Here is a 26,052-nt window from a genome sequence, read left to right on the forward strand (position 1 = left end):
TTTATTTGTGAGGAAACTGGGTCATTTGTCCTGTCAAATTTGTCATCGTCTAGATTTTGCTGAGAGCACAAAATGAGTTTAATTTTTAGAAAAATTTGATTTGTGACTGACAATAACCAACATCCTAAATTTAGTGTGGTTATGGATTTCTAAACAATAGCAGAATAAAATGATTAATAGGAATAGAACCGAGATACCTAAGAGCAGCACTAATTCTAACTTAGTGCGAATAATAAATGCTCCAGTATATGAAGAAAAAACAAAATCCATGCCCAACGTCACAAGTATCTATTTCCCTGTTACACCATCCATGTCCTTACCAGCATCCTCCCCTCCTCACGTGGCTCTGTTGTCTGTAATGAGCACAATTATTCCATGAGCTTATAGGACAGGCCCTGGGGATATGTGGCTCAAGCCCAGTGGTCAGCCAAGGCTCTGCTAATGTCCAGCCCTGGGAAGGGCCCTGGAATAACTCTTCACGGGCTCAGAGGATGAGCTTACAGCCCTACCTACCAGGTGGAGGAAAGAGGCCCAGATGGGAAGAAAAAAATCCTGAGATTCTGGGTCACTGGGGATGGGGGGAAAGGTGTCTTCAGGAGACAGGCTTAAGAGAATGGAGCTCTGGTGAGGCTGAACAAATCTGTCCAGACTCCCTTGGCTAAGTAAGACATTATTTTTTTCTGCTTAATAGGAGGATACTCCTACACAGTTTTAATTGCCTAGGTGTTAAAGAAAAAAGAGAGAGAGAGAGATACAAATAAATCTGTCTCAAATACTTTTTGGAAGGAAGCAGGATATCAGCAAAGTTTTTTCTCAAACGTAAATTATACAGTGAAATGTGTTTCTCAAGGGCTTTCTTTCCTTCTTTTTAAAAATATTTTATTTATTTACTTGACAGAGAGAGAGAGAGAGATAAAACAGCAGGCAGAGGGAGAGGGAGAAGCAGACTCCCCACTGAGCAGGGAGCCTGACACAGGACTTGATCTCAGGACACTGAGATCATGACCTGAGCCAAGGGCAGATGCTTCACCGACTGAGCCACCCAGGTGCCCCTCAAGTGCTTTCTTTTTGCAGATCTTCCCATTTTTTTCTTTTCTGTTAAATAGGGCCTAGATTGCTAATCAGCATCCACATGCCTCTCTAGTGACAGCCCAGAGTTTTGCATATATAAGTTAACTGATTTAGCTGGATTTTCCAGTTTAATATAGTTTGATATATATTTGTGGGGGAGGTGGATACATTTATTTGCAGAGATTTTTTTTTTTCCTGTATAACAAGTGGGAGTAATAAAGAGTCTCAAGACACACTTCCCTTTCACCAGCCCCCTGATTTTCCTCCTACTTCCTTGGGTCCAGAACTACCTGAGAAATAAATAAATGAATGACTATGGAAACAATATCAATTGCAGGTCAATCAGCAATTAACTGCAAGAAAAAAAGTTCATTTAAACAAAGAATCGAATCATAGGAATCTCTAAATGAGGGGAATTAATCTCAAGTCTCAGTTTTTAGGACCAAGTCTATATAATCAGTGACCACCACATCCAGTTCACAGGGGGTGCCACGGAGACCCTAGTGTCACTCCCTAGCTTTGGCAGGAGTGTTTATTTCCTCACCCACAATATAAAAATCCCAGTGCTGGCTCTATTCATTGGAGTATTTGGGGGGAAGTTTCTGTAACACTCAGGAAAACACCTTAAGCTGTTCTTTAAGAACTGTTACCAAGTCCTTCAGATCCATGGTTTTAAAACTATGATTCAAAGGACATAGAAGTGCTTTATGTGTAAATGTGGATCAATGTAAATTATAGAGAATCAGCTTGCCAACTTATTTGGAGAGGAGGTCTTCATGTTCACGTCTCCGGCTATCATAAAGTAGGCACTTAAGCTTATAATAAGAATGTTACATTCCATATAACAATTATATATTAGCTAACACTTAACCAAGGATTCTGTTTTGTGATAAGTATTGTGCTGAGTGCTTTACACCGATAATCTCCTAATCATTTCAACCACCCTTTAAACCAAGCACTTAATGATCCCATTTGGCAGATAAGGAAACTGAGGCATAAGTGGGTTAAGTAGTTTGCCTGAAGTCACACAGATAATAAGTGGGGGGGAAAAAAAAGCAAGACTTCCGTATTCTGACTTTTAACTCTTATACCAACATTTCTGTCAGTGTGTCATTTATTAGGATTGTAGCTCTGGACTCCAAGTCAAGCTGGATCCGGTTCACTGCAATTCAATTGTACAAGTTAAGATACTTCTTATCTGTGTGAATTCGGCTACCCGTTGATAAAGGAAATAATAGCTGGAAATGTATTTTGCAGAACGGATATGCAAACCACACTGCCTGGTAGCCAATTTTTACCTGTTCCCTGAGGAGTGACACTCTCTGCTCTAGTTTTGCTTCCTAAGGGTCTCTACATATATGTGGATTTTGCTGCTTTGTCATTCATTTGAATAGAGTGAAAGGAGAAAATAATTATTCTATGATTCATGCTCCATTCTGTAGTTATTAAATGACAGAATGTTATTAATTTCCTTAATATTTGGTCTATTCACCCAAGACTGTTATTACCTTCCTTTTTCCTACTCTTCATAAGAGAGAAGACTAGCACTTAGAACCAATCATGGGAAATTTAATTAAATTCTAACAGGAAGGCCAAGTACACTTGTTAAGTTGTTTTTCCACACTTAAGGCATATTTAATATCTTATACTAAAAAAGTATTTCCTGGTGGGCTGGGGTGGAGGAAAAGGACAAAATCTGGGATGCCTAGGTGGCTGAGTCAGTTAAGCGTCTGCCTTGGGCTCAGGTCATGATCCCAGGGCTTTTCTGGGATCAAGCCCCACCTCAGGCTCCCTGCTCATCATCGGGGAGTCTGCTTCCCCTTCTCCCTCTGCCCCTCCCTGCTCCCTCCCTCCCCTGCTCGGGCTCTCTCTTCTGAAATAAATAAATAAATAAATAAATAAATAAATAAATAAATAAATAAATAAATAAATCTTTAAAAAGAAAAAATAAATAAAATCTTTAAAAAAAAGGACAAAATATTTTAATATTTCAATGGTTCTTTTTTCTCCACAAATATTCATTGTCAAAATGCCCAACAAATATATTTAAAATTAAGGTTAAAAATAATCAACATGCTTACCAGCTGTCACTCCAAAGGTAATAAAGAGATAGTGCACGTTTGCGGCATAGGCGCTCAGTACCCAGCCCAGTGAGTTCACCAGCCCTCCGATGATGGCAGTCCCGCGACACCCACAGGTGTTGATAAACAAGCCAATGAAAGGTCCTGTCTCGGGACATGGAAAAGGGAATTGACTGATGGTGTTTTATTTTCATGCTTTCTTCGAAAATCCTCAATGAAGACAAAGACTAAAAATTACTAGGGCTGTTAAATAAAACAAACCCAAACCCCCCATTGCTTTCTATGCAGAAAGCTTTTAGCATGCAAAGATGAGTTTCTTTCACTGGTCATGTCACTGGAGAGCTCAAGGTGCTAGGTTTTCAAGAAAGGCAGACCTGAAATAAATAGACAGATGAGTTAGTTCATTCTCTTGTCTACAACACAAGTAGGTCCTAAACTAGCTGTCTATGGGCTTATTCAGCCTGCAGATGCATTTTGTTTATCCAGAAAACAGTTTACAAGATGTTTAGGGATGCCTGGGTGGCTCAGTAGGTTGGGCATCTGCCTTTGGCTCAGGTCATGATCTTAGGGTCCTGGAATCTGCCCCGTGTTGGGCTCCCCACTCGGCAGGGAATCTGCTTCTCCTCCTCCCTATACCCCTCTCCACCGCTCATGCTCGCTCGCTCTCTCTGAAATAAATAAATACAATCTTTAAAAGATATTTTGAATCAGTTGCCAGCATTTAAAAATTAAGAGCATTCACAAGAAATCCAATGATTGCACAGAATCCAGCAGCTTCCCACACAGCCAAGATGGGCTGGAGCTGTGCGTGGGCTGGCCCGAGTAGCTCTGTCCCCACTCCTAGTTTGCTAGAGTCACCACCTTTCCCTTTGGTCTTGTACTTGGCCTTCTGCCCTCATTTACATTATTTGTTATTTGACTTTTTGCCTTCAGACCTTAAGGGGAGTACAGAAAGGGATTTTTCAGGCCTCCCATGCTTCCTGTAAAGAACTGATAGCTTCTTTTCACGAGGACACCTGGATGCAAAGTGTGTTGAAAAGAACTTCCCATCACTTCATACGCACTTCAGCCTCTGGTGACTCTCAGTTGCAGACCGGCCCCACCAGGCTATACATTTTTATGACACCATGTTGAGATCCAGAAATACGATTCGGGGTGCAGTGGATGCTATGCAGGCAGCAATACCGTATCATATGACACATATCCTGACTGCCTATTTTCCTAGGACACTCTGGTTTTTGTCAAACCTCTTTGTTTTCTTCCTGATTTTGTGGTAACTTCTTTTTTTTTACATGGAGCACAATGCAGGACTGGAACTCACCACCCTGAGCTCAAGACCTGAGCTGAGCTCAAGAGCTGGACACTTAACCCACTAAGCCACCCAGGTGCCTTGGGTAACTTCTGATGTCACAGAAGCTCAATGCCTGCCTGGTGATCAGTGATTCCCTGTCCAAAAAGCAATCTGTACTTTAGCAATACAGTGTGACCTTTGGTTAATATTCAGTAAGATGGCACATTTTAAACATCATCTTACTTTTGATCATTATTCCTTTTCCTAGTTACAAAGCCCTATATTCTGGTGGGACTATTTCAGGCTAAAAATTTGTTAAACTCTAAGGAGTTTCCCCTTTTAGTTCAAACTGAAACAAAATGTTCCTTTAAAGTTCTATCTACATTCATGTTAGATTTGGATGCACAGTTTGCTAATGGATTTTTTTCTTTGTCTAATGATTCTGAGCAAGCCTAATCCTAAAAATGATGAAGGTGATGATTTATTAATTTAACCTTGGTGTATTACACAAATAACTCACCAGATAAACCTCTTAGAATGGACAATACAGTAAATATATTTTACATAAATATACTGTTATGTACTATAAAGTAAGCACATGGTATAAAAAATATATATAAACTAAATGCACTGCTAAAAACTTCTAAGGGAATTATGGGAGCAACTGAAATTCAGAAACCATAAGTTGAAGACGGATCTTTGATTTCTTCATAGATATATTTTTTTAAAGATTTATTTGAGAGAGAGCAAAAATGTGCATGAGTAGGGGGAGGGGTGAATCTCAAACAGACCTTCTGCTGAGCATGGAGCCCGAGGTGGGGCTCGATCTCAGGACCCTGAGATCATGACCTGAGCTGAAATCAAGAGTCTGATGCTTAACCAACTGAGCCACCCAGGGGCCCCACAAAGAGGAGTAAATAAAAAAGAGAAAAAGTCATGACTCATCGGTCTACGGTTAATCAGCCTTTTAAGCTACGACAAGTCACCAGATTGCAGTTCAGGAGCCCGATCATGTTGTCCATGTAACAGAAGAGGCCAGAAGCGAGCTTTTCTGTGATACTGCCTGCTTCTGAAACACTGCACGAAGAAAACATTTGGGGGGAAAGGAGGGAGGTGGAATTCCCAAGTAAGAGCAGATATTCATGTCTGGAGGAATGTTGTATATCAAAAAGAAAGGATTAATTGCTTTACTGATACGAACGCAAGTTGGTAACTGTCTGACTTTCTGGTTCATCATCTCTCACATGGTGGAGCTTCAGTCATTTAGGACTTGCAGACGGGCAAAGCCAGCCCTAGAGATGGCATGCCTCCTCCATGGTTACCAAACACAGATAGGGTCAAAGTAAGGAAGTTGGACCCAAGTGTTCTGCTTCTGTTCCATTTTCTCATCATTGCTGATGGTCAACTGGCCTCTCTAAGGTCAAGTTAGAGTTTCACTAAAATGAAAAGAATTCCCCACAGTCTAAGGACAAGGGGCAAAGGAGGTAGAGGGGCGGTTGTCTGGTTATGATTCCCACTTTTATGGAGGAATCCAGAGTTCTGGGACGAGATGCAGACTTTCACCTCTTCAGAAGAAATCTGATTTTGGCCTGTTTTCTACATAATAAAGCTGCAGGCAACACCAGGAGGAAGTCCTAATTTCTTGCCTGCCCCTGCATCTCATAGGTTAGGTGAGGAGAGGAATGATCTGAGGTGACCGTGGCATACAGTCAAGGATGAAAGTAGGTAGTTCATTGAACTCCCGGCCTCTTAGGGTAATCCTTCACTGCAGTAAGGAGTTCAGAGCCTCTAAATCAATGACTGTCTGCCTCGGCTGAGCATTGGAGTCACTTAGGAGCTTTAAAAAAAAAAACTTGATGCTTGGGTCCCATCCCAAGACGTTCTGATTTAATGGCCTAGGTGCAGCGTGAACAGCAGGGGTTTTAAAAGCTCCTCAGATGGATCTGATGTGCAGTCAGGATTGGCAATAGCTGGTCTAAAATCTCCTTAGCAAGAAAGTATCCTTCTGCAGCCTGTAGATTCCCCCAACATGGCTCCCACCAAGAATTATTCTGAGGGTATCACCAAGGCTGCTGTAGATACGACTGAGGCGATTACATGTTGTTAAAAATTGGGACCTTTGGCAGGAAAATGGCGAAGCCCATGCTAGCAATGAATGAAACAGGAATCAACTAAATTTCCTACATGCAAGCCACTGCCCAACAGAGAGATAGTTTTCAACTCTAACATAATTCACAGATTTTTTTTTGAATGTAGAAGAGAAAACCCAAGTGTGCTTACAACGATTAGAAAATGAGAACAATCTATATTTATTCACTTCAAATATATTCTCAGTTCTCATCTGTTGTAGGGGCAGGGAGTGTGGTAGAGTAGACACAACTTTGGAGGCCAGTGGGCCAGCTTTGAAGCCTGTCTCATGCTTATTCGCTGTTTAACCTTTCGTAAGGAAGTCTGTGAACCCTGCATGTCTTCCTTGTCAGACAGAGGACAGTGGTCTGGCGCTGGCGTTGCAGTGGGATCAAACGAGAGCCTATGCATAACGTGCATGTGGCACGCACTACGTGGTAAATAAAGGAGAGCTCTTCTTGCAGGCTTCTGGCTCGGAAAACACCCAACAGATCTGCAGCCACCCTGTATCAGGCAGTTTAAGATAACGAACAGCAGTTTAGGGTCACGATAAGATAAAAGACCTTTTATTTATATAACTATGAGCCTTGCTGTGTTATGATTTCCAAGACACAAGATATTTATCTGGCAGGTACCTTTCCTGTAGAAAGGTTAGTCTACAAGCTGAAATCACACTGCTCGGGATTCGTGGCCTCGCAAACAGAATTCTGAATATATAGTTACTTACCTCCCAATTAAATTCAAGAAGACAAACACGTTTCACCATCGCCATGAATCAGGTGTTCTTATTTTGGAGTCATATTCAAAATCATTTCCAACAATTGCAGGACTGGTTAGCATTGCTTATTTTTGTAGGACTTGTGAAACACAAAATTATATCTAAGACAACCTCACTGGACGATTTGGAAAATAAGGGGACGTTTCCTATCCTGGCCTTTCGCGGAGTCTTCTTTTCTGTGGTAGACACAGACTTCCTAGATTGAATCTCTAAGTATTTTGGTTTACCCCAAAGTAAGATTTTTTTTTAAAGGTTGTATTCTTGGAGCACCTGGGTGGCTCAGTGGTTGAGCATTTTTGCCTTTGGCTCAGGTTGCGATCCTGGTGTCCTGGGATCAAGTTCTGCATCACGCTCCCCGGAGGGAGCCTGCTTCTCCCTCTGCCTCTGTCTCTGCCTCTTTCTCGGTGTCTTTTGTGAATAAATAAATAAAATCTTTAAACAATAAACAAAAGATTGTATTTTTTTTAAAAAAGATTGTATTTTTAAGTGATCTCTACATCCAATATGGGCCTTGAACTCATGACCCCAAGACCAAGAGTCCCATGCTCTATGGATTAAGCCAGCTGGGCTCCCCTTAAGGATTTATTTTTAAAAAGGTAAAAAAACTGGATGGAAGGTTTTCTAGAAGTACAGTTTTCCTTCGCTGGCTTATTTGAGAAGGCTGAATCACATCCAACATAAAACTAGCATATTGCCTACACTGCGTTTTTCATATGACAGTGCTAGTCTTAACCAGGCCAACGCAGGGTTGAAGGAGTCAGTTCCTTAATGCTGCAGGCAAGAATTTACCGGCAATTCCCTGACACACGTAACGGTGCCCTTATGTAATTCTAAAACTAGATTAGTATTAATTCCCTTTGATAAACACGCATACTCCACACACATCTTGAGAAATAACACTTCATCCTTGTTTTTAATCGTTAGCAGTATCACCATTATTAATATTATTTGTATTATCCAAATGATCACTGCCTGCATGCCAGCCAAAATCAACAAATCTCTGAATCGGAGTCAAGGAATTAATTACCAATGTGGAAATCACTGAAAAGGGAGATTCTCATCAAGCACACAGATGCCTGTCATACGCAAACGCTCACAGAACTAGAAGAAGATTTGAGGCCATCTATGTTTCCAGTGTGATTTCATGAATACTTGAGATTAAAAAAAAAATTGATGTAGAGGTGCCTGTTTGGCTTAGTCAGTTAAGCCTCAGACTTTTGATTTCGGCTCAGGTCATGATTTCAGGGTCCTGAGCAGGGCTCCGCACTGGGTGTGGAGCTTGCTTAAGATTCTCTCTGCCCCTCCCCACCACTGGCATGAACATTCTAAGAGATAAATAAATAAGAATAAATGTAAAAAAAAAATTTCAATGTAAAAGTATGGCTTTTACATTCAAGAGATAAAGTAAGGGAAAACACCTGTTATATGATAGATGCTTATTAAAGGTTAGTTGACAGTAAAAATTGTCTAGTTCCCAAAAGGAAACACATAGGCCATAATAACATCTTATAGTTATGATAACTTTCTAGCTTGGCATCTCCAACTGCATGAGAATTGCTTTCAGGGACACCTAGGAGGCTCAGCAGTTGAGCATCTCCCTTCGGCCCAGGGTGTGATCCTGGAGTCCCGGGATCAAGTCCCACATCAGGCTCTCTGCATGGAGCCTGCTTTTCCCTCTCCCTGTGTCTCTCATCAATAAACAAATAAAATATATATAAATTAAAAAAAAAAGAATTGCTTTCACAGATTGGTGTGTGGTGAGGTTTAACAAAATACATTATTATTCCTTCCTGTTAGCTAGATCTGTAACTTTTCTAAAAGCACTTTAATAGATTTTGCAACAGTGTGTGATCAATATTTCAAATTAAATCACCAGAACTCTGAAATAAGATAGTTACCTGCCTTTTATAGTGTTTTCCCTAAAATTTTTATCTTTTACCAATATTCATAAATGTTAAGTAAACAGACCTGTAGTGATATATAATGAATAGTAGCAGTCAAGAAAACAGAGTTTGGGGCAAAAGAGTTTTTTAAACTATCAATTTTTAAGACACTCCAAATGTTCATAATATTCAAACAGTAATATCACACAAAAGGACACGTGTTGAGTGATTCCACTTCTATCAGGCGCTGTCATAGAGACTAAAGGCAGGAGGGTGGTGGTCAGGGGCCAAGGGGAGGTGGGAATGGAGACTTGTTTCACGGGTGCAGAGTTTCAGTTTGAGACGATGAAAAAGTTCTGGAGGTGGATGGTGGGGATGAATGCACTCAGTGGCAATGAACTGTATACCTAAAAGTGGTTAAAACAGTGAATGTGATGTTATATGTATTTTAGCCTGAAAAATAAAATAGTACCATCATTAACATGCAGTGTCTAATATTTTGACAATCTAAAACATTACCTACAGCAGAGAATGGTCAACTTATAATTCAGTTTTACAACAGGTTGCACGTGAACATACCCACAATCAAAGTGATGCCCATGCTGAGGGAGCTGACCCATGCAGTCAGGCCACGGCTCTGATGGAACTCTTCAAGCCATTCCACGTTGAGGACTCCCAGGGCCATCTGGGAGCCCATAATGAGGATGTGCACAAAGAAGGAGGAAAGAACCACCATCCAAGCCCATCCACTGTCAATGTTTGGATGGGACTTAAGTGTCTTCTTATCTTTGGGGTCATCTTCAAAATCATACCCAATGTCTTCATGACTTGTATACATTTTCCAAGATTTTCTGAAATACACATGACAAATAATTTCCTTGAATGTCAAACCAAAAGTATCTTTATCTTCTTTGGACAGCTCTACCTCCCCATTGTAACCAAAGTGGCCTTCAGATTCATCCTGTCTTCATGCAGATTTGGAACACTCCTGACATTTTTTTTTTTTTTTTTTTACTGCCAAGTGCTTTTGTTAAACCTGTTTCATCTTTACCGTCATCTTATAGGTAAGCATTACTATCCGCATTTTAAAGAAATGGAAATAGACCCAGTGAAGTGAAGTGCCTTTCCCAAGTTCTCATGGCCATGAAGTATGGCTATCCCAGAACTTAAGGAATCGAATCCATCTATTCCTGACTCAAAAGCCCATGCTTTGTGTGTCTGTTATTGAGATGGACACTGATAGGTGACAACAAAGATGTCACAGAAGGAAGACACCTGGCTCTAAACAGCCTTTCAGGGTAGCTTTGCCTTGGTAGAGCCCTTAGCACGGCATCTGGTTCTTGTTTTGTAGGTCCAAGTCTTCAGTTTGTTTGGTAGAGTGAGAGAGGATTTGCCTCAGGAGACCAACTCATATGAACCAACTCAGGAAAGAGTAGTAAACTAGAAGGCCAATTAATTAATTTTTTAAAATAGGAGCTAGAACTTTCTAATAATGGTGATACTCAAGTCTGATACACAAGACACATATTTTACCCATTCCACCTACCCGCATTCCAGCATTTCCCTGGGAAACTAGAAAGTTGATTTAAAAATAGAAAATCAGGGCAGCCCCGGTGGCTCAGCGGTTTGGCGCTGCCTGTAGCCTGGGGTGTGATCCTGGAGACCCGGGATCGAGTCCCACATTGGGCTCCCTGAATGGAGCCTGCTTCTCCCTCTGCCTGTGTCTCTGCCTCTCTCTCTGTGTGTCTATGAATAAATAAATAAAATCTTAAAAAAAAATAGAAAATCAGACTAAAAGCATTTGGATACTACAGTGATGTCTAGGTTACCAGTGAGATTACCAGGGAGCCAGAGGCTAGATCATGCCTGTGTGCCAAGTCAGGAGCTTAGAGTTTCTCTTGCACATAATGAACAGCCAGAGGCTGAGTCCTACAGGAACCAGACATGGTGACCTGTGCTCTACGCAGATCCATCTCCAGATGTTAGGAAAAAAGGCTTGGAGGCTGAATGGAGCTGGAGGTGGGTGGCGATGCCAGGTCAGGCGAAGCCTCTGGCTGCATTTTTATTTTTCGGGATGAAAAAGAAGTATGTGTATAAGAACTGAGGATAAAGAGTAAAAGGAGGAGACAGAGACAGTAATCCTGGAGGAAGTGGGACAGGAGCATTGGTCTTGATCTGCAGGAGCAAAGCAGAAGGTGGATGGAGATGACATGCCAGGTAGTGGGATGAGAAGTTACACCTGACGGTCCGATTCTTGGGTGAAGTAGCAAGTCAGGTCACTGGCTGAGAATGAAGAGGATGGTGGTTATGAAGGGGTCTCAACGTTCAGGAATACGGAACAGACTGTTGCCCACAGCAAGTGGAAGTGATTGTCGGGCAGTTCTGAAGGTGGAGCTGAGCCCTGCAGCTCTGAGGGTGCGCAGCACCAGGTACAGGCCCTGGAGGCCCTCCCCCCAGAAGCTGGCAACGAGAGCATCATCAGAGGAGAACTTTCAAACAACAAGAAACGACTGATTTTGGTCTGCCTTTTTATGATCTCGATGTGCCAGCAAATCTAGACAACGTCCCTGATAAAAATACTCTCTGAAAAAAATCTTTTGCTGGTCAAAGTTCCAAATAATTCTGTTTTAATTTTCTATCTGTAAACTTCAAATCAGGGTGGTGCTATTACTTATCCTTCCGTAAACAGTCTTATCCACGGGAAGTAGTTTAGAGAACTCCTAGTTGTACTGTTGACCCCGACACCCATCTGGCCCCAGCTACACTGTACATATGCTCCGAGGGTAGGTTCCCAGGAGATCAGAATTGCCGGAGCATCTCTGTGGCACAGCCTGGGTCTGCAGCAGGACCTGCGAGATGCACTAACGTGTAGTTACTGTAGGGATGAAGCTCCAGAAGTTGAGTTCTTTATGCCTACTTGGAGCTTTTATTTTGTTTAAAATGTAACATAGCAAAACAAGTGCAAGACTGCAAGGCGAAAACCTTTCGCGTAGAGAGTAAAATTTGCAGTCAATACATGAAATGTTTTACTCAATCTGCACGATGTCTTTAAAATAGAAATCTCTTCTTTTTTCAATTATTTTAAAACAGAAGACAAAGGGCACCTGGGTGGCTCAGTGGCTGAGCGTCTGCCTTCGGCTCAGGTTGTGACCCCTGGGTCCTGGGACCGAGTCCCACATAAGGTTTTCCTTCAGGGAGCCTGCATCTCTGTCTGCCTATGTCTCTGCCTCTTTCTCTGTGTCTCTCATGAATAAATAAATACAATCTTTAAAAAAAAACAGTAGACAAAAAATAAGAAACGATGATGAAAAGAAATGAAACGAAACGAAATAAAATGAAATGAAAAGAAATAAAACGAAGATTTTTATGAACCACTACATGGTTACTACTGAAAATCCTTTGGTTGCAATGGAGGAAGGAGATATAATAAAAAAAAATAATCCCAAATACATGAGAAACCCCTCCAAACAAAGGTAATTGTCTTTACCTTTTTTTAAAAAAAGATTTTATTTACTTATTTGAGAGAGAGGGTGAATGAGAGAGCAAGCAGGGTAGAGGGAGAAGCAGGCTCCCCACTGAGCAGGGAGTCCGATACGAGGCTCCATCCCAGGACCCTGGGGTCATGACCTGAGCCGAAGGCAGACACTTAACTGACTGAGCCACCCAGGCGCCCTGTTTTTTATTTTTATTTTATTAAAAAAATTTTTTGGTTTGTTTTTACCTTTTTTAAAGGATATGTGGTCCATGAAACTTAAAATACTCTCTGACCCTTTATAGGAAAAGCCGGTAGATCCCTGGACTGTGGCTTTGGTTCTGGCTAAAGTTTGTTGGGAAGAAATGGGTGCTGGGAAACCAAGGATGCCAGTTTCAAGGATCTGTCCTGAGGCTCATCTCGATTTTCCCTTTCCCTCATGCCTTGTCCTCATTATTATTTTTATCTTTTAAATGACTCTATGTCCTAAACACCCATCCAATCCTCAACCCCTACACTTCCTGCCCACGTTGCTCCTGTCTGCCTGGGTCCTTTCCACTTCCCCGTTCTGCAGACGGCTGGGAGGGATAAGATAAAGTGCTACCGTGCCATGTGATTTCTCCATGCTGTCAAGATAGCTTTAGGATCAAGGCCAAACCCCCTTTGCCTCTGCCAGACTCCCACAGATTCTCCTGCTCTCATTTCCCTGCCTTTGACCTTTGCGCTCCAGCCCTGCTGAGCCACCTGCAGCTCCTTCACCTTGCACAGGGTCTTAAGCCTTGGGGCACGGCCTTCTCTTTCTCTTTTGGGAACGCACTTGTCTCCTTCTAACACCCTGCTCCTTTTCTGCTCCTCCCTCAAGATTCAGCTAAATACAATAGTGAAACCTTGACTCGGTGAGAACCCCCTTAACCCCTGCAAACATCTCTAATCTCTAACATTAGAGTATGTGTTAGATCAACCAATTGTTGTACAAGGCTGTTTGAAAACATGGAAAGAAGGGCACTCTAAGGTGCGAATTCTACACAGGAGGCTACAACTTGGGATATGTGCAAGAATCCCTTTGTTTTTGTTAAAAATAGGCATCCAAAGGAGAAAAGACTGGTGTGAAAAGGATAATGTTGAGGGAGATTATTCTTTGGATGATGGTCTTAATGGACTCTTCCTCCTTTTAATCTGTCTTGTTGGTAAAAAAAAAAAAAAAAAAAGAAATCGCAATAAATATGTATTAATTTTATAGTAACAAAATAAAAGTCCCTATCTCTATCTTTTAAACATCATCTGGGTCAGCTTTTTGCCTCCTGTAGATTAGTGGCTGAATTGTGAAAAAGAAAGAGGATGATTCAAGAGTCACTTCCCTTAAGAAGTCTACTTTGCCACTACCCTGCTCTTGAGACCCTGGGGAGAGGACAGCCTGCCTGGGGACAGTCAGCAATGGGACAGCCCTAGTTTTTCAGAGCTCGCAGCCCAGACAAGGGCTGCACTGGCAGGAGGCCCAGAGAATAAGCCTACAAATGGATCAGACGGGGTGGGTGTTCAGTGGTTGTCTTCCCTCTGTCTCTGCTACTTACATGCAGCATTCCGAGAAGCCAGAAAGCAAAGGATCAGGGGAGTGACTGGCCTACATGAGTAATAATATTTTATTTTTTATTTAAAAACATTTCCTAAAAATATTTTATTAGTTTCAGAGGTAGAATTTAGTGATGCATCAGTTGCATATAGCACCCAGTACAACTGGGTGATGGGCATTAGGGAGGGCACTTGATGTAATAACATCATTTTAAATCCGTGGGATAATGCTCAGCTCTGTTTAGTGAGACAAAACAACACAGCCTGGCATTTTCATAAAGGCCATTTACATCTATTTTTTAAAAATAATAAGCCATTTACATCTATGAAAAAGTTTGAAATAATAATATCACGAAAGTTATCATTTTCAACCGCTGAGTTGAAATAGTAAACATTTTCCTAAGCAATGTTAAGAAATTGATATGCTCACTGAATTATTTATTTTATGGGTTAAGAGATGGAGATGCCATTGAACTGCTCTCAACATTTCCGTTTCATTTGTTCATAAATAAATGACATCGGATAGTATTTAATTGCCACGTTTTATCCAAGGGACGCAAGGGTGCATGTAGCGTACAGTAGCCAATGCAGAGCACTGGTGGAGGGTGGGGGTGGCTAAAACGAAGTGCTGTCCCATCTTCAGGAAGTCCCTAAAGATACACCTGGCAATAGAACCATCTGCATTTCATAGCTCACTCTCTCTATAAGTAATTTCTGTTTTGACTAACCGCAGTTAACTTATTGCCCAACCAGGTTAACGAAAGCAAAACACAATAGGAAAATACATTTCTATCCCCTTCACCCCACGTTTGCTTTTAGCATTTGCATAATTATAAGATATAAAAGAACCATTTGAGTATGATAATCCCAGAGAAAGAGAGAGAGTGAGAGAGAGAGAGGAGAGAGAGAGAGAGAAAGAACACAAGTGAACTAGGGATGGTTCTGGGCCACCCTGTCCCCAGGCTCCACATCTTTCTCCACCACATGGCCTTCAAGCTCTCCCACCTTCTCCACATCCTGACACACGTGCAGAACAACACACACGTGGTTCACTGGGGTAAATGGAGGCACCGAGTGTGGAGCTTCCTCTAGGATCAATATGTAAGACGGAGCCCAATCCAGGCGGCCTGCTGAAGGCTCAGCCTGTAACATTAAGCCTTTGCACGGAAGACCGTGAAGGAAGGCAATGGGAAGACCAATAGCCAACCTTCCACTTGCACCATGTGGGAGTTCACAGATGGTGGCAAAGTCATCCTAAACGCAGGGAAATGAAGTAACCCCTGAAAGCTAGGAGATGGAGGCCGGCTACATATTTATGTGCTACCACGTCGAGGCGAAAATAATTTAGAGCCAGCTGTATCTGAGATGAAAATTAAATTCAGTTTCCGGGATCCCTGGGTGGCGCAGCGGTTTGGCGCCTGCCTTTGGCCCAGGGCGCGATCCTGGAGACCCGGGATCGAGTCCCACGTCGGGCTCCCGGTGCATGGAGCCTGCTTCTCCCTCTGCCTGTGTCTCTGCCTCTCTCTCTCTCTGTGACTATCATAAATGAATTAAAAAAAAAATTTAAAAAAAATTCAGTTTCCGCAGCTCCGAAACTGGAGTAAATCTGATAAGCAAATCCTTCACTCTTTTAACTTGGCTGCTGGGGCTCCGTGAGCATGCGGCGGGGGCTTTGCCAATGACAGGCAAAGGGGAAAGCGCTCGGGGAAAACTAAAACTACAACCTCCAGGAAAGGTGGGCAGAGAGGGGTGGTAACTGGTTCTTCCTTAGATGCGGGGCGAGGGGCGCGTCAACCTCCACCTGGGCTTCGGGATCGTTAGCCCGGAGGACCTGGGGGCACAGGAAATCGTGGGCCTTAGGGGGCGCACTTGAGCCCTGCAGGCTGAGCAGGTTAGAGCCCCGCGGGCTGGGGAGCTGCAGTGCGGGGAGGCCCGCTTGGGGGAAACGGACACTTGCCCTGGGTTCACGGTGACCTGGGGACAACTGCACATATACAGGCCTTCTGGGGGGCCAGGGGCTGTGCCGAGTGGCTTCTCCACCCCGATCTTGTCCGGTTGGCAGTAAGGCCCCATTGCACAGACCAGGAAACTGAGGCTATTTGTCGAATGAGGGCAGTGAAGTTTAGAGGTCAAACTAGCAGGTGGTGCGGCCGGGCTTGCGGGATTCCAGAGCCTGCTTATCCACCCCCATCTCTCTCTCTTACACACACACACACACACACACATGCACGCCAGACAAGGCGACGAGGAGCCCTCCTAATCCTCAATAATAATCCTCACTCATCCCCGTTAATTGGTCTGAATCAACTTTTCCGCGCAAGGAAACCGGCTTAATTAATTGGAAAACGGAATCCGGTTCCTTGGCCTTGGCGCCGTGTGCCCGGGAATGGCCGCCCCGGGTCGCCCCCCCCCCCCCCGCCCCGGTGCCCCTCTCCTGCCCGCGGGGGGGGGGCAGCCCTGCGCGCCCCGCTCCCCGGCTCCGCGGTCTCCCCGCCTCCCCGCGCCCCGAGCGCCGCACCCCGCGCACCCGCGTCCCCCGCGGGCTCGGAGCCCTCCGCACCCCGCTCGCCCGCTGTCCGCCCCGCTCCCCGCCGGGTTCGAGTCCCCAGCTGCGCCCGGGCAGGCGGGAGGGGGCCCGGGGAGGGGGGAGCCCGGGGAGGGGGGCCCCGGGGAGGGGTCCGGGGGTCCGTGCGCCCCGGCGGCCGGGGGAGCGGGGCGCGCGTCCCCGCCCGCAGCTCGCGCCCCCCGCGCCCCCGCGCAGCCCTGCCCGCCGCCGCCCGGCAGCCCTCCCGGGCCCGCCCCGGGCCTGCACCGCGCGCCCCGCCGAGCCCCCCGCGGGCCAGGGCGGCCCGGGTGCAGCGCGGCCTCGGGGTACTCACCGCCCGCGCGGCGCGGGGCTGCGGCCTCACCGGGCTGCCGGCCCCGATGCCCGCCCCCGCCGGTGTCCTCGGCGCCCCCCGAGCGGCCGTCCGTCCGGAGCCGCGGCCGGGGGGCCCAGCATCCCGGCCCCCGCGCCGCCCGCTGCCAGGCCGGGGGAGCGCCCGCGAGCCTGGGTGCGTCCCGGGGCGCGCGAGCCTAACCCGGGCTTCCTTCCAATCCGTGCAGTTTCAAATCTCCACGCTCGTTCATTCCTATACCGGCTAATTCTGGTTTGGCAGGAAAAAATTGCAGTCATCTCACGTGCACACTCTTGTGGCCGGTTGAAGTTTAGGGCTTTGGCTCAGGCGGACGCTCTGCACGTTTCTAGACCCGAGTGGAGGCTCCGAAACCTCACCCCACGCGCGCCCGGGGGCGGGGGCGGGCAGCGTCTGCCCTTTGACCGAGAGCAGCGGGGGAGTGAGGAGCAAACCCGGGAAATACGGCCCTTTGCACAAGGACCAGCAGGTGGGCAGGCCCCCGGTCTCCTTGGCCCGAGAGGCCTGAAGATCCCCAATTCCAGGCCCCACTGCAGGGCCCACCCCTCACCGCTGTTTTTCCAGGGTCAGCCCCTTGTGTCTTACACATCCCAGGGCACCAGGCACACACGTGTGTCATGCATATGTACCCTGTTCCCAATGAAATTCTTTGCCCACGGAAAGTTTTCAATGTTCATTAAGTGAACAGGAATAAGGGGCGCCCGAGGGGCTCAAGGCTTGAGCACCTGCCCTGGGCTCAGGTCGTGATCCCGGGGTCCTGGGATGGAGGCCTGCCTGGGGCTCCCCGCAGGGAGCCTGCTTCTCCCTCTGCCTATCTCATATATAAATAAGTAAAATCTAAAAATAAAAAATAAAAAAGAGTGAACGGGACCAAATGAAGCCAGTGCTCTTTGACCTCACCCGAAGGATTTTTATAGTAGTTTTCTATTGCTGTTGTAATAAATTACCACATTTAGTGACCGGAGAAACAAATTTAGTAGCTTCCAGTTCTGGAGGTCAGAAATCTGAAAGGGGTCTTACTGGGCGGAAACCAAGGTGTTGGCTGGGTTGTGTGCCTTCTCGCAGTTCTAGGGAAGACCCACCAGGTTGAGAGGGTGCTACATGCATTGGCTTGGGGTCACTGTTTCTGTCTTCAAAGCCAGGGGCACTGCATTATTCCGGGCCTTTCTCTTTGGGTCACATCACCCTCTGTCTCAGGGCACCCTCTGTCTCCCTCCTCCACTTCTAAGGGCTCTTGGGATTCCATTAGTTTACCCAGTGATGATTGGATTATTGGATAATCCAAATAATCTCCCTGTTTTAAAGTCAGCTGATTAATAATCTTAATGCCATTTGCAACCTGAATTCCTCTTTCACCATGTGAAGTATTATATTTACGGGTTCCTGGGCTTGGGATGTGGACATCTCTGGGCCACCATTATTCTGCCTATCACAAATTTCTGTCTTCTTTTCTTCCTTCTTTGCATGTCTTGTTTTCTTTTCTTTTCTTTTCTTTTCTTTTCTTTTCTTTTCTTTTCTTTCTTTCTTTTTTTTTTTTTTTTTGCAGAAAAGAATATTTACGTGTATCTCACATTGCCATTGACTATATCAAACCTTGATTAAAAACATAATTGAGAACATTGTGAGAAATTATGGCTAACTGAGGACATTTGGATGAAGCACGAGGCTTATGTGTTCCAAATGTTTTAATTTGCTGATGGGAACACGAGCAAATGGATGGTTAGTTGTCCTGTCTTCAGATATCACTCACTTCAAGCAGGCTTTTGACAGCAAGTCAAGATTGGGGAAGTGCCTCAAGTGTAGATTGGCCCATCTTGTTCCAAAAGAGGTTTGTGAGATTTTTACGTCTGTCTTTTTCCCCCCTAGCAAACTTTGTGCACTTATTGAGCTGTATAAGTGATGTAGTATCAACTGTATATATTTATATTTATTTATTTATTTATTTATTTTTTTAGTATCAACTGTATATATTTAAATGTATATGTTCAAATTTGATGAGTTTTACCATAAGTCTGGGAAACTATCACCTCAATCAAATAGCTCCAGAATTTTCCTGGTGCCATTTGTAATCCATGCCTCACCGGGTCCCCAAATCCCCAGGCAACCTCTCATCTGCTTTCTGAGAAGCTTCTGCTCTGGACCATGTGTAATGCACATCTGGAGGGCCCAAAGAAGATTTTATTTTCTTTTTTTTTTTCAGCTTTACTGAGGTATAATTGACAAGTAAAACTGCATCTATTTAAAGCGCACACTGCCATGACTCGATGCACAAGTACATCGTGAAGTGATTGCCGCAATCAAGTTAATTCATACATCCATCGCTTCATATAGTTACCTTTTCCTCTGTGGTGAGACGGCTTAAGATCTACTCTCTTAGCAAATTTTACATATACAATCCAGGGTTGTTAACTATAATCACTAGGCTGTACATTACAGCCTCGGAACATAATCATCTTCTAATTCAAAATTTGTACCCCTTGACCGACAGGTCCTCACTTCTGCTGTCTCCCAACCCCTGGCAACCAGAGAACCATTCTACCCTGTGTTTCTCAATATTCAACTTTAAAAAAATAAAGTCTATATATTTATATAATATGATATAATCATAATCATATTAATCATAATTAATAATAATTATAATCATATAATATTATATGATCCCACTTATAATAAAAATATTATAAGTGAGATCATATAATATTTGTCTTTTTCTGTCTGGCTTATTTCATTTAACATGATGTCTCTCAGGTCCATCCATGTTGTCACAAATGGCAGGATGTCTTCTTTAGTTATAGCTGAATAGTATTTCATCTTCTTTAAAAGGTTTTTTTTAAAGATTTCATTTATTTATTCATGAGAGACACAAAAAGAGAGAAGCAGAGGCAGAGGGAGAAGCAGGCTCCTTGGTGGGGAGCCCGATGTGGGGCTCGATCCCAGGACCCTGGGATCACACCCTGAGCCAAAGGCAGACGCTCAATCACCGAGCCACCCAGGTGTCCCTATTTCATCTTCTTTATCCATTCATCCCTCAACTTACACTTAGGTGGTTTCCATAGCTTGACTACGTGAATAATGCCACAGTGAACACGGACATGGAGACACACTTCTTCAATATACTGATTTCATTTCCTGTAGAAGGCTTTCTGGTAAATTATACTCCTTCACAAGTGTCACCGCTCTTACCTGCCTAGGGGTCCCTCACTGACACAGGTAGCTTGAGAGCAGGCCCAGAGCAAAGGGCCTAACTGCGATCCCACATACCAGTTGGTACATCAGAGTGATGAATGGTGATGACTCATGAGCCCTGGAAGGACATTTGGGTGCATTTATAAGAGCCCAAGGCAGCCCTCGCTGGTTTTCGTGTCCTAGTTCTTGAAGCACTGATACTCCTGGCGGTTAGGAAGCTGATGCCTTGGGTATGAGCCCCAGCAGATGTACAACAGTCTGGGTGCAGAGAAAGGTATGGCCACCACAATGTCCACATAAAATGGCATTTTATCAAGGATGCTGGATCAGTCTTAAAGTACAGTGACTTGGTTAATGCCATAACAGCCTGTCCTGTGTATTCTAAACCATGTCCATGGCAAATGCCAAAAGAATCTGGGGCCATTCCCTGGAGTTCCCTCCCAGCAAAGGACTGGCAAACTGATTATAGCGGTCCCTTCCCTCTGAATGAGGGTTCTAAATGTGCCTTGGTTTGCAAGGACACTACCTCTGGCCTAAGTCAAACTTTCCTTGTTGCCATGCAAACCATGCTGCCCCTGTCAGGGGATCAGAGAAACTGACTACCATGTATGGATACCCTCAGTGAAGAGATAGCAATCAGGGGGCACATGTCAAAGGTCATGGTGTGCAGAGTGGGTGGTAAAGCATGACATTGAATGGAGGTTCCATCTCCCCTCTAACCCACAAACAGCACAGCTGGTAGAAAGAAAGAAAAAAATGGACTATTAAAGCAGCAGACGAAATTATTAAGGGGTAAAACCACCTTGGCTGAGTGGACTAAAGCATTGTCCTAGGCCTAAATACATTTATTTATTTATTTAAAGATTTTATTTGCTTATTTATTCTAGAAAGAGGGCCCGTATGAGCTGGGGGAGGGGCAGAGGGAGAGGGAGAGAGAGAATCTCAAGCAGACTCTATGCTGATCCTGTTGTGGGTCTGGTTCCCACTACCCTGAGACCATGACCTGAGCTGAAATCAAGTGATGGAGGCTTAACTGACTGAGCTGCCCAGGTGCCCTTATTTATTTATTTATTTTTAAGATTATATTTCTTTATTTGAGAGAGAGAAAGAGAGAGAGAGAGCATGAGTAGGGGAGAGCAGCAGAGGGAAAGGGTGAAGCAAATGCCCCACTGAGCATGGAGCCCCATGTGGGACTCAAGTTAGGACCCCAGGATCATGACCTGAACCAGAGGCAGAGGCTTAACCAACTGAACCCCAGCAGCCCTACGCTTAAATGGGCCTAATGCCTATTGCCCCATATACTAGCCTGGGGACCTCTGTTGAGGAATCCAGTGCCATGAAGGTATGGAAGTCAGCCAGTCATTGCCCCAACTCTCACCATGATTGCCTGCTCTGCTGCTGAGAACACCAAGCCCGGCACACATGGAATGGAATTATCTACTGAAATGTGCAATGGGATGTCCTCTTGGTGGCGGGGAGTGAGTTACTTTGCACCCCTGAGTGAGGGGGAATCCCACAGGGATCCCACTGTCCTGAAGCAAGCTAGACCCGTTAAAATGCACTGCACCTGGGGTGCCTGGGTGTTGTGTGTTCATATCTGATGAGTCTGATACTACATCATCTTTATTAAATCACATGGGGACACAAGTGAACGCCTTGAGACATCCGACTCCCAGCTTAGGGGACTTGATAAATTGGTGGTTTGGATCATGGGGCTCTTAGTTGAAAAAGTTGTCTCCGATTTGGGGGACCATAGTTTTACTGTGTGTTTTCTCTTAGTTTTACTCTCTGTTTACTCTCTAGATGACAAAGGAGCCATCTCCAGGCTACTGAAATCACTCTTGACCACTGAGGGCCATTGCAGAAGAAGGGGGCATATGGATAATAAGAGCTGGTCACAAGGGGTAGAGTGTTGGGGTGGTCATTGAGAAGACGAGAGCACCTGTGAGATGAGATCCATGAGCTGGACCTGGGTACTTGGAGACCTCTCATCCATCCCCTGTCCTTGAAATGTGGGTTCTGCTTGCTTTTCCCATTCCCCAAGGCTGTTCTGAAGACATAGTCTCAAGAGTATGTAGCGTTGAGAACACCTGCACAGTATATGTGACGGAACCCAGTTAAGGCCTCTATATAGACTTTTACGATTTGGCAGGCAGGTGTGAGGATCCACTCGTCTTGCTGCCGCCCAAGACAAGCCTCATACATAAGTTCTCTTTGCTTCTTAAAGTTTCCACCTTCCAACATGGGGTGGCTTGCCTCCTTGATCTTCCAATCCCAGATGGTGTCTCTCTCTGGCCTCCATGCTTACGGGGGCTGGTTTCAGATTACAGAAAAGCTCCCAGGAGGTTTGCTGACCAATAAGCTGTACTGAGAATGGGTTCTGATCTAAGCATGATGGTAAATCCATTTCTATGTACTTGAAGCCCCAGATACAATTAATTACATAATTCTGTTCTTTAAGTGCCTTCCTTAGCCTCATCTGAAGCAATAATATCCATGAAATCATGATTGCGATGTGCTACTTATATACTCGTCTAATGCATATCAATAGAAAAGCCTAATTATTTTAAAATTCATCAGCCTTTGTCTTTTTTTTTTTAAGATTTTATTTATTTATTCATGAGAGACACAGAGGCAGACACATAGGCAGAGAGAGAAGCAGGCTCCCTGCGGGGACCCCGATGCAGGGACTTGATTCCAGGACCCCGGGATCAGGACCTGAGCCAAAGGCTCAACCACTGAGCCACCCAGGCATCTCGATCAGCCTGTGTCTCGCTTTGTGGTTTGGGCAACACCCCCCCCCCCCCCTTCTCTCACTACCCACACATACCTGTCTAGTATTCCTGCTGAATCATTCCCAGTGATTGCCTGCAGGTCTGGTTCTTGCGTGAGAAGGCCGTTTATTTTACCTAAGGGGTGTTAGAAGCAAGGACAGGAAGAGAAATCCTGAGCACTCAGGTCAGAATTTTCCTCCTGGTATAGGATCTCTCCAGACTTAATCCCAAAGCACCAACAAAATTTCTCCTGCCCCATAAGGTTTCAAGCTCATTTTTACCATGGATTCAAATTCAAGAACAGATCAAGGGTGAAATATAGCAAAATTGACAACACGTTTTTGCCTTTACCTTAGTTTTCCAAGTGTCTTGCATTTTCCTTGCTGATAGAAATAATCAGTATCCTCATGGAGTAGCATGTGACTTCACAAGAGTAGAAGTTCTAAAAATGCCAGGACACTGTCACTAACTTGGAAAGTAAACACTTTCCTCAGTTCATGGGCCTTGTATGATAATTTTGTTGGTTAATATTATACATGATTCTTAAAGAGTTTCAGGAAATCCGTGATGTTAGTAAGCAAATCACTAAACATTTTTTCTTGCAGCCACGGTGTTTCTTCTCTTATTCAATATCCATTTTCCTGAAAAGTTGCTTGTAGATCAAACCTTATTTTAAATGCTCTAGGGGAGTTCACTAATAGACATGCCTGATGAATCTTTCTGAGGCTAGACGAATACCCACATGCTGATATATTTATATACCAACTTCGTTGTTTCATAGGTTTAGATTTAAATTTTATTACTTCCCTTAAAGCACAGTGCACTTGTAATTTATGCTATTTTAAAAATATTTTGTGTGTCCAGAGATGGATAATTGACATTAAACATTCATGCTCTACGTTCAAAAGTCAACTCCACATCATATTCTTTGAGAAGGTCACTAATGAATAGGATTAAGTCTGGGTCTCCGTGAACCGAGAAGAGAAAGATCTAGCATTTTCTCTTGTCACTTTTGACTTCGGTCTTTATTTGCAGGGGTAAATGTTTCTGATAAAACCAGTGGAAAAGAGGAGATGTGGATGCTGTGAAAGCAAACCTAGGAAACCGATTAGCGAGGGGTCATAATGGGCTGCAGCTCTTCAGCCCTTGGTGGCAGTGTTCTTGGACCTCTTTGTTCTCTCCTGCCCTCGAGCCTTCCTCCACTCTGGTTTCTGCTTGATTCTGGCTCATGTTGACTTGGCTTTGTGTCTGAGGTTTCCAGTTTTCCTGTTCACCTTGATGGCAAGCTGGACTTTCAGTGCTGTCTCTGGGACACCAGTGGATCTTCCAATCCCAGATGGTTTCTGTAACTTTGCTGGCCAGACAGGTTCTTCAGCTGGGCCGACATAGTTTCCTCTGCAAGAGAAGATCAGTTGATTTCAATATATTTTGAAGGCCAAAGGCCAGCGTTAGGAAACTCTTAGGACTGTAAACACCAGTGATTATGAAAACCAAAGAGCCTTCCTCTTCCTGGATGCAAAGCAGCAGAGCATGTGTGGCAGATGCCAAGAGCACACAGTGCATAGGTATTTAGGTTGTGAGGTGGGTCAGACCTGAGCTGGACCCTCCTCCTCCCCTCTGTTTTTATGTGGTTTGAGCATTAGCTTGAGAGTAGATGTGATGATGGGACGACCTCAAAGGGTTGTTGTGAGGATGAAGCAGGATAATGCACACAAAGCATGTGCTGAGCATGGAAGTAGGGCACTTCTTTCTCACATAGTGACAATGGTGTCATCCTAACCCATTCTATTACAGAGGCAAGATAACCTGAGAGCGGCCCTTCTGAGAGGCAGCATAAATGAGTGGTTAAGAGCATAAATCCTGGAGCCTCATCACCTGGATTCAAATCCTAATATTCACTACCTTTTTCATCTCTTAATGAGGTTACTTAGCTTCTTTATATCTCAATGTCATCTTCTGTAAAATTGGAAGAGAGAAGGAGGAGGAGAAGAGGAGAAGAAGGGAAGGAGGAGAAGAAGAATATCTAGTTCTTGGGTTGTTGTGAGGTATAAATGATTTGGAGCATATAAAATCAAGTGACATATGCCTCCCAATGGGATGCATTGAGAAAGGTAGCATGACTTCTGTGAGACTCTCCACAAAATACATACGAACTAAATCTCATTGTGAGGAATTAGCAGACAAACCTACATTAAGGGATATTCCAAAAAATAACTTCCTTGTACTCTTTAAGAAGGTGAGTGTCAGGGTACCTGGGTGGCTCAGTTGGCTAAGTGTCTGCCTTTGGCACAGGTCATGATCCCAGGGTCCTGGGACTCAGTGGGGAGCCTGCTTCTCCCTCTGCCTTTGCCCCTCCCCCTGCTCATGTGCTCACTCTTTTCACTCACTCTCCCTCAAATAAATATATAAAATCTCAAAAAAAAACAAAAAACAAAAAAAAAAAAAGGCGAGCGTCATGAAAGACAAAGACTTAGGAACAAGGAGCAGTCCAGATTAAAGTTGCTGAGAGAGACATAATGACTCATGCAATGTGAGATCCCGGATTGCTTTTACCAATACTAGTGCTAAATAGGATTCAGGTCTGAATATTAGGTAACAGTGTGACAACTTTGTTAAATTTTTGATTTTGACAATTGTACTTGGGTCACGTGAGAGAATGTCCTTGTTTTTAGGAAGTGCTCACTGAAGTGTTTAGGAGTAAAGAAGAATTTTTTAAGTGTGAAAAGTCCTTAGAACAATGCCTGGCACTTAGGACAGGAGTGTTCCCTGTTATTTGCTAACTGAATTTCTTCCGGCGCTGAATTCCTTTTAGTATCAAACAGTGCTATTGTGGCCTTCATTAACAATGTTGCAGGAAACTGGCCTAATCTCACTGCTTTTTCTCTTCCTGTTTCTCAGCCTTTGG

General features: G+C 44.3%; 1 protein-coding gene across 1 annotated transcript in view; it reads right to left on the reverse strand.

Annotated features, from left to right (window-relative positions):
* The window catches only part of SLC16A14 (solute carrier family 16 member 14), a 30,839-nt gene extending 13,570 nt beyond the window's left edge, over positions 1-17,269 (reverse strand). The window contains exons 1-3 of the mRNA XM_038574090.1: positions 17,152-17,269; positions 9,811-10,082; positions 3,153-3,296 (exon numbers count right to left, since the gene is read on the reverse strand). Coding sequence (XP_038430018.1) covers positions 3,153-3,296; positions 9,811-10,069 — 403 coding nt within the window. The 5' untranslated portion in view covers positions 10,070-10,082; positions 17,152-17,269. The remainder of the gene's footprint in view (positions 1-3,152; positions 3,297-9,810; positions 10,083-17,151) is intronic.
* Between the last annotated feature and the right edge of the window lie 8,783 nt (positions 17,270-26,052).

This window comes from Canis lupus, chromosome 25, assembly GCF_011100685.1.
Source record: "Canis lupus familiaris isolate Mischka breed German Shepherd chromosome 25, alternate assembly UU_Cfam_GSD_1.0, whole genome shotgun sequence".
In the NCBI taxonomy this organism is placed as follows: domain Eukaryota; kingdom Metazoa; phylum Chordata; class Mammalia; order Carnivora; family Canidae; genus Canis; species Canis lupus.